This window comes from Aspergillus ochraceoroseus, assembly GCF_002846915.1.
Source record: "Aspergillus ochraceoroseus IBT 24754 chromosome Unknown P175scaffold_8, whole genome shotgun sequence".
In the NCBI taxonomy this organism is placed as follows: domain Eukaryota; kingdom Fungi; phylum Ascomycota; class Eurotiomycetes; order Eurotiales; family Aspergillaceae; genus Aspergillus; species Aspergillus ochraceoroseus.
The window spans coordinates 1,337,616-1,348,952 of record NW_024468483.1 but is presented as its reverse complement, the minus strand read 5'-3'; the positions used below and the strand labels follow the sequence as shown (position 1 = coordinate 1,348,952).

The 11,337-nt window shown below is 50.1% G+C and overlaps 6 protein-coding genes across 6 annotated transcripts; 4 read left to right on the top strand and 2 right to left on the bottom strand.

Annotated features, from left to right (window-relative positions):
* Nucleotides 1-1,241: 1,241 nt before the first annotated feature.
* Nucleotides 1,242-1,608, top strand: P175DRAFT_0444575 (RidA family protein; the record flags this gene model as incomplete). Its single annotated transcript, XM_040894238.1, has 2 exons — nt 1,242-1,400; nt 1,456-1,608. Coding segments are annotated over 2 exons (312 nt in total), but the record flags the coding sequence as incomplete, so codon positions are not given.
* Nucleotides 1,609-2,692: 1,084 nt separating this feature from the next.
* On the top strand, nt 2,693-3,762 carry P175DRAFT_0504311 (uncharacterized protein). The gene has a single exon (XM_040897829.1). It carries the CDS (start codon nt 2,739-2,741, stop codon nt 3,282-3,284), a length of 546 nt encoding a protein of 181 aa, XP_040749778.1. The 5' UTR covers nt 2,693-2,738; the 3' UTR covers nt 3,285-3,762.
* On the bottom strand, nt 3,087-4,771 carry P175DRAFT_0526137 (uncharacterized protein). Its single transcript, XM_040899448.1, has 3 exons — nt 4,430-4,771; nt 3,271-4,376; nt 3,087-3,202 (listed from the first exon to the last, which is right to left on the bottom strand). Exons 1-2 carry the CDS (start codon nt 4,469-4,471, stop codon nt 3,444-3,446), a joined length of 975 nt encoding a protein of 324 aa, XP_040749777.1. The 5' UTR covers nt 4,472-4,771; the 3' UTR covers nt 3,087-3,202; nt 3,271-3,443.
* A 69-nt stretch (nt 4,772-4,840) lies between these two features.
* nar1 (iron-sulfur cluster assembly protein NAR1) lies at nt 4,841-7,230 on the top strand. Its single transcript, XM_040894872.1, has 2 exons — nt 4,841-5,263; nt 5,335-7,230. The coding sequence occupies exons 1-2, from the start codon at nt 5,156-5,158 to the stop codon at nt 7,042-7,044; spliced, it is 1,818 nt and encodes a 605-aa protein (XP_040749776.1). The 5' UTR covers nt 4,841-5,155; the 3' UTR covers nt 7,045-7,230.
* A 216-nt stretch (nt 7,231-7,446) lies between these two features.
* P175DRAFT_0504307 (multicopper oxidase) lies at nt 7,447-9,496 on the bottom strand. Its single transcript, XM_040897828.1, has one exon. The coding sequence runs from the start codon at nt 9,417-9,419 to the stop codon at nt 7,569-7,571; it is 1,851 nt and encodes a 616-aa protein (XP_040749775.1). The 5' UTR covers nt 9,420-9,496; the 3' UTR covers nt 7,447-7,568.
* Nucleotides 9,497-9,867: 371 nt separating this feature from the next.
* P175DRAFT_0504306 (FTR1 family protein) lies at nt 9,868-11,207 on the top strand. The gene has a single exon (XM_040897827.1). The coding sequence runs from the start codon at nt 9,952-9,954 to the stop codon at nt 11,074-11,076; it is 1,125 nt and encodes a 374-aa protein (XP_040749774.1). The 5' UTR covers nt 9,868-9,951; the 3' UTR covers nt 11,077-11,207.
* The last annotated feature ends 130 nt before the right edge of the window (nt 11,208-11,337 follow it).

Genomic DNA, 11,337 nt, shown 5'->3' with positions numbered 1-11,337 from the left:
AAGTGGATTCGACCCCACAACTCAATAGTAACTGGTTATACCGGAAGAGGTTGCCATTGGGTGAGCACTGAGCAATCTACTCCTAGCCCAGAGGCTACTATGACCGCTGCCACGCCATGATAAGGAATCTCTGGTGAAATAGGAACACAGTTGATGTGGCTACTGTATTCTGGTGTAGTGGTATACTATACCGAAGTAAACGGTGCAAGGTTCTTATTCCCCAGTTGCCTACCCCACACATTGCCCACAGTAGACATGTTTGCTGCTGTATAGATGGCACCTGGGCTGCCTCTACCAGCATACCATGTTAGCTCCGGATTGGGCTAGATGAGGAATGAGAATTCTGTCTCCGATTGTGCGCACTACGGAGTCCTTCGTTACTCTCTGTTTCAGTCGAATACTAAGGTTTAAACTAGTATTTTGGTTCCTGCGTATTATAGTTTAAAGATGTTGGAGTCGTGTATGGAGTATCCGATAAGGGATCTCAGCCACTTGGAGGTAATGCATTGCCATCTTCCTACAGTACAATCCATTGGATCGCTGTCTCTTTCCTATCCTTTGATCTGGAAAACACGATCACGTAGAGTTAGATGAAGCTGAACTCCAATCCACGCCTAGCTAGGATCCAACCTACGGAGTAGACACCCGAATGTAAGGTCAGTACTGCTTCCGAGATGTATTCTTCGCAATACGAATTGCATTTGTTCATGGACGCCGAAGCAGCCGATAAGCTGGGTTGTGACGTACTTTCTAGCTTCAACCGTCTTCTAATATCTACAAGGTTACTAGATCTTGAAACCTATATTAACCCAGGAAGAATACGCAACGGTTTCTCAAGAAAAATCAACAACGACTCAAACAATTCAATATCCTCTTCCTCACGGCTTCATTATCATACATTGCAGTGCTTTGCAAGAATTAACTCTATCACTTTCCCTACAATGGAAACCCCCAAGTACACAAAGCCCCAGGAGACTGCCGAGGTCCAGACCCTGAAGCAGGAGTCAAGCAAGCACTTGAAGAGCATAATGTCTGACCGGATTGAGCGACGTAAGTTTCATACCTAGCATCACCCAGTATGTTCTAACTAACTAACAACCCTCTTCTCTTTAATAGCTATGGGCCCATACGTAAGTATATCATTTACCTCTCTGGTTCAACCAATATATATATATATATATATATATATACATAAAGCTCATACGGGTCTCTAGTCTCATGGCACTTTCACCGTTGCCCCCCTCGACGGTCTAGTCTTCCTCGCTGGCCAATGCCCTATTAGTCCCGATGGCTCTGTTTTCCAGGGTTCTATTGCGGATAAAGCCAGACTCGTGTGCGAAAACGCTAAGACTTTGCTGGAGGCTGCTGGCAGTTCGACTGCGAAGGTTATTAAGGTTACTGTAAGTACCCGAGTCTACACAACAGCTTACGGATATCTGATATATGGAATCGCAGGTCTTTTTCCTGGATATTGATCGTGATTACGATGACTTCAACTCGGTCTACGTCCAGTATTTCCCTCACCTTCCCGCAAGAAGTGTGATGGAGGTATCCAAGATTCCTCCCGAGGGAAATTCCTTTGAGATGGATGTGATTGCTCTGAAATAAGTGTATTTATAAGCACAATTATTAGATAGAAAATCGTTTTAACGGTTAGCCAGCATAATGGGTTATGGCTTTTTATCCCTAATTGTATGAATTGTAATCGAACTGACTCGCCAAAGCCCGAATTTACCAGCCTCGGATTGGGTATCTTGAGCCCAATTGACTCGGTCCGATAGCTCGACGAATGCGAGATAGCTAGTTATTAACTTGACTTAACAGAATCGTGATTTGTATTGGCGAGTGATGTTGAGATACTGACTGCATTGGGAAGGCTATTTAGAGGCTGAGTTTCCTCTCTTGAAGAGAGAAGCGTGCTCAATTGATAGCTTTGGATTCTTGCGAATACCCGAGCCCCGTGAAGATCGCTGGAGGTATGCTCGCCTAAGCAGTAGAAAACAATATCCTGTTCAGCTGGAGTCAAGAGGCGAAACACTTACAGAGAAGAAGGGCACATCCTCGGCCCTTGCTAGTGGAGGAACAGGTACCTGGGAGCAAGGAACATGGTGGTGGATACAACAGAATCTCTACGCAAGACCGCAAGTGTGGGATCTGTAGTTAAATAGCGTCGAGGGAGAGGCCGCTTAAACGGTCAGGCAGTCTAGACTGGTGGATGGACTCTCTCATGTGGGCTGGTCTGCAGCTGAGCAACGCGCTCATTCGCAGCGAATAATTATCCCCGTTGGCGCTTAGATTACTCTAACAGGCTCTATACAGGCTCTACACAGGCTCTATCTAGTTCGTGCTATTTGGATGAGCCCTGAACAGCTTTGTTGCGAGATAGACCTCCACACAGTGCTTCTAATGTGACGGAGTGTGTTAGTCTAATGGATAGAGTGGAGTCGATTGACGACAGGAAGGTGGCGGCGGCTAAGTATTGGATATGATGAACCCTCATTCCCTCCTTGCACCGCCAGCCCCGGCGCATGGCAGCAGGCGCCTAAGAAACAGCCATGGTTGATTATCGTCTCCAGTATCTAATGCTTGCTATAAATATGACTGACTCTAAATAAAGAAATTGTCACTATAATATGAGAGAAACATAAATAGATCCCATCGCCCGTCAGGTCTGGTAACATCGCAAAGCAATCACTGGCTCTTATATACCAAAGTTGTACACACAAAGTTGGCATTGAATGTTACCTTCTCCCTCTGGCACAGGCAACTGGTCTGATATCCCCTTTGCCACGGACCCTGTTAATCTTAATCAGACTATACCCAATCCTCTGTCAAACGCCATGGCCTATCAGCTCTCCGTATCGATTTTCGGCCCAGGTATATCTGAGCCTGCTCACTGGGGATTCGTCATCCACCAACCACCCAACGATTCTGGTGAATTGTTGCATGTAAGGGTGATCGATGTACCCATGAACATATTCCAATTTGAGCCTCGAGTCCCACACCTACTGGATTCCCAGGGCGCCTACGGACTGTGCAAAATAGCAGACTTGGATGGAGCACAGCGCTTCAAGGTGGCTTCCATCCTGGAGAGAGAGGTGCCGGCCCCAAGAGGTGGGATGAAAAACTGCCAGGATTGGGTGCTAGATGGGTTGGTCGCGCTTGAGGTGGAAGAACTGGTTGCAGATGGGACGACGGCAATCTGGACATCAAGGGTTGGCAAGAGAACAGATGTCATCAAACGCGAGGCTGGTAGGGACTGGCACTCACTGAATAATCGTTGAGCAACAACTAGATACCAAATACTGGCTATAAGCCAGTGGTTGATGTATCGAAAGCGGCATATTGCCAATCAGTATTCTGGCCGTAACTAGGTTTAACAAGATAAGGATATGTCGAAAGAGCCTTATGTCTATGTGGATATAGCAGCAAGAGGACACACTCTATACAGGCGAATACCGCATCATCGACCGGTCCACCTCATCCATCAACGCCCACTGCTCTGCGAAAAACGGAATACACTCGTCGATCATCTTAACCCAGGGCTGATCCATAGCAATCCGCTTGGCGGCGAAGAACTCCCGCTCTGGCAGGCTGTACCCCGAATTCCCCCAGTCAATTATCGCTGTGATGACTCCGTCCCTGACTATGATATTCCCCGGATGGACGTCCCCGTGGGTCAAGACCCCCAGGGTAGTAGTCGACCGCTCATCCGCCAGAGCCGGAGAAGCAGTTAGAATCTTCTGCTTCAAGGCTTCCTCCTCGTCATACCAGCCACCACCATTCGGCCTCGACGCACGAAGGGCCTCGACAAGGCCATGTTTGTACTGCTCAAAGGAATCAAAAGGCCCATACTTCCTGGTTGACTTGTAATCCCACGGATGTTGAAATATGATATCCTGGCATGGCCCGCCGTCCACAGACCCCAGGAACGAGCTGCCAAATGCACGCCATTCAAGGACGTAGGCCTTCAGTTGGCGCGAAATGGCAGAGAGGTCCTCCGGAGACATGCTATCCATGCATGAGCCCAATGTCTGGCCGTCAATCTTGGTCATGAGGATGAACCCAATGTCGCCAATTGTGTATGCACTGAGAACCTCGGGGACAGGGATCTGTGATCTCTCCGCAAGGAGGATTAGTGCCTCTGCTTCGCCCATGTGGACTCTCCAGCCGACCTTCAGAATCGTATGCTCTGATACCTGTAGTATCTTAGCGCCACCTTTCAGCGGTGCGGTCAGGTCTGTTGCGGCGTTGAACTGATCAGGCGAGATGATTGGTCTGTTTTGATTGCGGAGCGAATCCGTGAAGATCACATCGGAGGTTGATGCCTGGGCCACAATATCGGCCAGATAACCACGAATGGTTGGATGGGGATGCTAGGAATAGCTCATTAGGGTTTGGATTTCAGGCAGCTGATCCCATGACCGACCTGAGCATAATACTTCAGAAAACCTTCAGGAGGGTGTCCCATTGTTGAGGATGATGCTCGATTAGTTGATTTCGATTGATTAGCCAGGCAGTCCTGCTGAGGAGGTTGCAACAAGCACAATAATACCAGCGACGTGGCGATCCACGCAATCTCGAAACTCTAGGGCTTGAGCGGGCCGATTTCGTGTAACTAGGTTGATTTGGCTCAGATGGACCAGCTCTGACCACGATATCCGTGGCAGCTGCGTTGGTGGTCGAGTTGGTGAGGTTGGGGATACAGCTCCTCGTGGGTAGAAAATTGTTGGCGCTAGTTCTACATACCCCCCCTAACTATCCCGAATACTACTATTTTTACAAAGTTCTCGGTAAACCGCGAGGATAATACTCACAACTAATGAAAAAAAAATGTTTATATATATATAATAATATGTAAATATTGCCCCAATTGCGGCCAGTCCCGCGGAGCTGCAAAACGGATGGTGAAAATTGTTGCCACTTCAGATGACAAAGCATACCTACCATACATTTCCTCTCTTTCTTTCTCTTCCTCCTCCCCAACAACGGCCTTCCCTCCTCTCTGGCTCCTTTTCCCTTCGTCTTTTCAATTTGCTCAATATCTGATCTGCACACTCAAATATAGAGTGAGGCGTGCGGATATCGATTTCTCTAAAAGCGCAACCATCTCCTCCTATAACCGTCCAGCGGGGACACCCCGCCTGCCGGCACAATGAGCGCAATTCTCTCCGCTGACGACCTGAACGATTTTATTTCCCCAGGTGTCGCTTGTATAAAACCTGTCGAAACCCTTCCGCAGAAGCAACCTTCAAATCCAGAGGTAGGTTGGCTGATTTCATTACCCCCTTCGTCTACCATCCAATGAATGGTTGTTGATTAGCAATCGAGTAGAACCCCTACGAAGTAACGACAGAAGACAAAGTCCAGCCTGAAAATCTACCCCCGGCACAGATCTCGCTGACTGATTGCCTGGCATGCTCTGGTTGTGTGACATCCGCGGAAGCTGTGCTCATTTCGTTGCAGTCGCATGCAGAGGTTCTCAACACCCTTGATGCGCACCCCGAGATTCGACTGGTCGACAGCGAAAATGGACGACCACCCGCGGTGGGTAACGGACAAGAGGCTGAAGATGGTTGGATGTTTGTTGCGAGTGTCAGCCCACAGGTGAGGGCGAGTCTCGCCGCTACATACGGAATATCGGAGAAGGAGGCAACGCATATGATCGACCAGTTCCTCAGCGGTCCTCAAGGTTTACGAGCAGGAGGGAAACACGGCAGTGGATTCAACTGGGTTGTCGATACTAATGCCTTGAGAGAGGCGGTATTGGTCTTAACAGCTGATGAAGTCGATGAGTCACTTGCGGGGCAGGCATCGAACCGCATGGAAGCTCCCAAACGGCCCATTCTTTCATCTGCATGCCCGGGCTGGATATGCTACGCAGAAAAGACACACCCTTTCATTCTACCTCATTTGTCTCGACTCAAGTCACCCCAAGCTCTGGCTGGGACCTTGATAAAGACGGTGCTAAGCAAAGCTCTTGGTGTCTCGACCTCCCGTATTTGGCATTTGGCAGTTATGCCTTGCTTTGATAAAAAGCTTGAAGCTAGTCGAGAAGAACTTACTGATGCCTCATGGAATACTTCTTCGTCATCGTCCGGTTCTTCAACCCCCGTTCGCGACGTTGATTGTGTCATCACATCGCGTGAGCTTCTGACCCTTGCTTCCTCCCGGGGCATATCTCTTTCTGGACTGCCTCTGAAGCCTCTCCCTCAGTCATTCTCTCCATCATTCCCTGATCCAGCACTCAACGCTTTTCTGTTCTCTAGAAGATTTTTGTCGGGCCAATCCACGTCCGCTGGGACCTCTGGAGGCTATCTTCACCATGTGCTCACCACTTTCCAAGCTCGCAATCCCGGCAGTGAGATTGTCACTCAGCGGGGAAGGAATGCGGATGTAGTGGAATATGTCCTTGCCTCACCCTCGGGTGAACCTATCATGAAAGCGGCTCGGTACTATGGTTTTAGGAACATTCAAAATCTTGTCCGGAAACTCAAACCTGCGCGCATATCCCGACTCCCGGGAGCCAAAGTATCTACCGGGTCCGCAGCCGGAGGTCGACGGCAACCGATGTCGCGCACTGGCGGCGTATCTACGGGATCAACTATAGACTATGCATATGTGGAGGTTATGGCTTGCCCTGGTGGATGTACCAACGGGGGCGGCCAGATTCGGATCGAGGATGTCCGAGAAGTCCACCACCAAGCAGGAGATTCAGAGTCATCGAACGCCGTTGTCTCAAAACCATCGCCACATGAGCTGCGCTCATGGCTCGCCCGCGTGGATGAAGCATACTATTCTTCCGCTGATTTAGATCAAGAGGGTGAAGTCGGAAATCGGCTTCAAACTGCTTCCGTTGTAGAGAACGAAACCATGGTTCATGCAGCCTTGCAGCGCTGGTCGGATGTGACGGGGATTCCCCTTTCCAAACTAGTCTACACCTCGTATCGCGAAGTGGAGAGCGATGTCGGCAAGAAGCAGCCCGCACCGAATGACACGACTCGTGTCGTTGAGTTGGCGGGAAAAATTGGCGGTGGCTGGTAGACTTTTTTTTTTCTTCTTCTTCTTTTTTTTTTCTTCTTGGCTTTCTCGCTTTCTAACAACATCTATACCCAGATAGTAGCGAGCGGTTTGTTGGTTGGTTCCATTTACGGTTGCATGCAGTGTATATAGCATATAGAGAGATAGAGAGATAAATACGGAGTACTAGAAGATCCATTTCAAATTGTCCTCATCTTTGCAGGAAGAACCAGCCGTGGTTTGATCCATTATACGGAGTACATTCGTGTAGATGCCATTTAAGTAATGGTAGAAAAATGTGGTCCTGTTGTCCACGTGCTGCTCCACAAATCTATATTATCAGATCCGTCCTAATCTAAAAGCAATTAAATAGTAGAAGATTGATCCAGGACCCTATTAGATAGAAAAAAAAAAAAAAAAAAAAACTCGTAATAGTATAGAAATAGAAATAGTACTAATGGTATAGTAGTAGTAGTAGTAGTAGTAGTAGTAGTACCAGATAACGGTGGTAATAACAACAACAATAATAACATAAAAATCATTTAATTTTAAATTTCATCTTCCTCAGGCCGGCTCTCCTCCTCGGGCATAACCGGTGGAGCCTTGGACGCAAACTTCATATCCGACAATCCATACACTACAATCGACCCCATGCCAACAAAGGCACTCATCACCGAAAACACCAGGGCGACGATGCCGCGGGCCGTAAAGCCAGCAGGCAGGAATGCCGGCTGTGCATTCTGCCCGGCGAGATCGAGATAGTCTTCCGTGTTGCCGGCGGCGTTGCCCTTGGTTGCGATCCCGGCGGCCTGGCACACCTGGAGGTGGTCCTGCGGGATGGACAACCGTTCCTGCATTTGCTGGGGCGCTTCGACCAGGACCATGGCAAGACCCTGGGATAAGTGCCAGTCGATGTGGCAGTGGAAGATCCACACGCCTGGGTTGTCGGCTACGAAGCGGATGACGAAGTGGCCCTGGGGGGGGAGCACGAGGGTATCCCGGCGGGCGGGGTAAGTAGGAAAGGCGGAATGGTTGGAGGGATCGTAGGGGAGGGGGTCGGTGTCGACGTAGTCGTAGAAGTGAGCGCCGTAGCCGGGTTCGCGGCTGATGACTTGGAAGTTGTGGCCGTGGAGATGGAAGGGGTGGGAGCCCGTGTCCTGGTTGTTGAGCACGATTTCGACGACGTCGTTGTGGTCGAGGACCATGGGGTGAGTGAAGGTGCCGTAGACGGTTGCGTTTGTGGCCAGGTCGCCCGAGGAGAGGACGGTGTAGAGCGTGGGCACTTTGGGGGCGGTGTAGGAGATGTCGTTGAGGAAGGCGTAGCCTTTGCCGTTGATGAGGTTGTTCATGGTTACGGTGAGGTTGATCGTGAGGCCCGGGTCGGTGAGAAGTTCCTTGTGGTCGTGGGGGACTAGGGTGAAGTCGTCGAAGGGAACGAGGTCGGAGGCTTGGTCGACGGTGATGTCGGCTTGCGGGTGCGCTGCTTTGGAGTTGTACTCGAGCCAGTTGGTGTTGTTGAGTTGAAGATCCGTGGGGATCGTGTCCAGGAGTTGCGAATCCGCGACGGTGACAATGGGGTAGTTTTTTTCGGTGGAGTTCTTTGTCGTGAGCAGGATTGCGTATCGCTGGGCCGTGGCGATGTAGAGGGTATCCGCCTCCGTGGGTTCGGTGTAGACCCCGTCGATCTCGACGATCTTGAAGGTGTGATCTTCAATGTAGAAATACTGCGCCACAAAGGCTCCGATGTTGATGATCCGCAGGAGATAGGTTTTGTTCGGCTCGACCGAAAGGCTGCTATTCAGGGTGTCGTTGAAGAGGAATGAGCTCGGGATGGGCTCCGCGCCCGTCGGGTTATACAGCGACATGAACTCGGGCTTGATATATTCCAACAGCTCGTGGTACCAGTCACTGACGGTGATGGTGAACTCTTCATCATATTGCCCGTGGAAATAGGCCTCGGTATCATGCACGATGAGGGCCTGACGATATCCATCCGGGTAGCAGTAGTCGGTATGACAGTGGTACCAGTATGTGCCGTTCTGATTGACGGTGAAATTGTAGGTAAAGCTCTGGCCCGGAGGAATGGGACACTGGGTGACCATCGAGGGGCCATCCATTTCATTTGTGCCGTTCTGAAACATCCCGTGGAAGTGGATGCTGGCATCGTGGTCCCCGAGTCCATTGTACATGGTGACAATGAGGCGATCGCCCTTGTCGACCTCGATGACAGGGAGGGGCCAGTGACCATTGATCCCCACGACCTTCCTCTCCATCAATCCGTCCGGATTGGCCGTCACCCAAGTCACATTGAAGTCATGGACGACATCTTTTGCAGTGGCACGGCTAGCGATGCAGAGCACGGCCGCCGTTGCCAGAGCGGAGCGGATGAGGGTCCTCATTACAGAGAGAGGAAGAGAGGAAGAGAAGGGTGAAGGATGTGAAAAAGAGAAGAAGAGGGACTCCCAAGGGTTTAAACGTACATAGATTCCTAGTAGTACCCCGATCAATAGGGAGTTTTCCATCTGATAAAATACGAGAAATGCTTTAGCGTGCTGAAATTTTCATCAGATAGGGAGACGATTGGAGGCCGGGAAAAGGAACCCCGTCGTGAAGCTTTTTTTAGTGCAGGCTAGACTTGAACACGAGGTCCATATCTGATCGATAACGGGATAGAATGGCATCTCAGGCCAATAATAAGGGAATCCGTGAATCATCGCAAGCGAAAGGTCCATGGTAGAAGAGGGCAGATTGCCTGATGCGCAGTCTGGAGTCCCCGTAGACTCAATATTTCGCGCATTTTAATCTATTTTTTTTTCTCTCTCCCTTTTCCTCCCCTTCTTCTCCTCCCCTCATAAATCCTTCTCTCCCCCTCCGGTTCAAGAACTCAACTCCCCCACCTTCTTTAAGAGAGAAATATACATCATCATCATCATGCCGGACGTCTTCGCCGTTCAAGTCTTCTTCATCATGTTTCGAGAAACCCTCGAGGCCTCGATCATGGTTTCCGTGCTGCTGGCGTTCCTGCGCCAATGTCTGGGCCAGCCGCACCAAGATCAAGCTATGTACAAAAAGCTTGTCCGTCATGTCTGGCTTGGCTCGATCTCGGGGGTTGTCATCTGCTTGATTATCGGAGGGGCCTTTATCGGGGTGTTCTATGGTCTTGGTCATGATCTCTGGGCCAATTCAGAGGATATCTGGGAAGGCGTTTTCTACCTCGTCGCTACCATCATCGTCACCATCATGGGTCTGGCCCTGCTCCGCATCAACAAATCCAAGGAGCAGTGGCGTATTAAGATCGCCAAGGCCCTGCTGGACAACCATACGCATGGGAAAAAGTCGCGTTTACTGGGCGACTGGGCTCGACGCTACTCCATGTTCCTGCTGCCGTTTATTACCACCCTGCGCGAGGGTCTGGAAGCTGTGGTCTTCGTCGGTGGCGTGTCTCTCGGGTACTCTGCGTCTGCGTTCCCGCTGCCCGTGTTCACCGGATTCCTCGCGGGATTCCTGGTCGGATACCTCCTCTATCGTGGCGGCAATGCCATGTCCATCCAGATCTTCCTCATCGCCTCGACTTGCGTCCTCTACCTGATCGCCGCGGGCATGTTCTCTCGCTCCATCTGGAGCTTTCAGTTCTACGCCTTCCAGCTGAAAGTCGGGAGTGACGTGGCCGAGGCAGGAGACGGCCCCGGCTCGTATAACATCCGCCAGACCGTCTGGCATGTCAACTGCTGCAACCCGGAGATTGACAACGGATGGGATGTGTTCAATGCTATCCTGGGCTGGCAAAACACCGGCACCTATGGATCCGTCATTTCGTATAATGTCTACTGGATCTTCATCACCCTCTCCGTCGCGTATCTGCTGTACGAGGAGCGCAACGGCATGGTTACCTTCAAGGAGCGCATGCTGCGCACGGTCAGTCGCATCCCGGGGTTCAAGGGCTATGCGGAGAAGAAACTGGCCGTGATGCGAGAGCGACCGGACGAGATTGTCCAGCAGGTTCACAGTGGAATTTTTGACCAGGCCGTGCAGATTGAAATGACTCCTGCAAAATAATTTATTATTTTTTTGATTTAGTCTATCTATCTATATATATATATACGATGTGCTGTCGATCTTTTCTAGATAATGTTTAGGCAAGATATACCCATAACCCTTGAATCAATCGCATCCATCCAAAATGTGAGAACAAGAACCATAACCACAGCGAGCGACGTACATATATACTATACGGATCTGATAAAAAGTCCTCCATACTCCGAGTCCACTTCGGATGCCCATGGCTATTTATCAATCTGTGGCCAACCAGGTGACTTT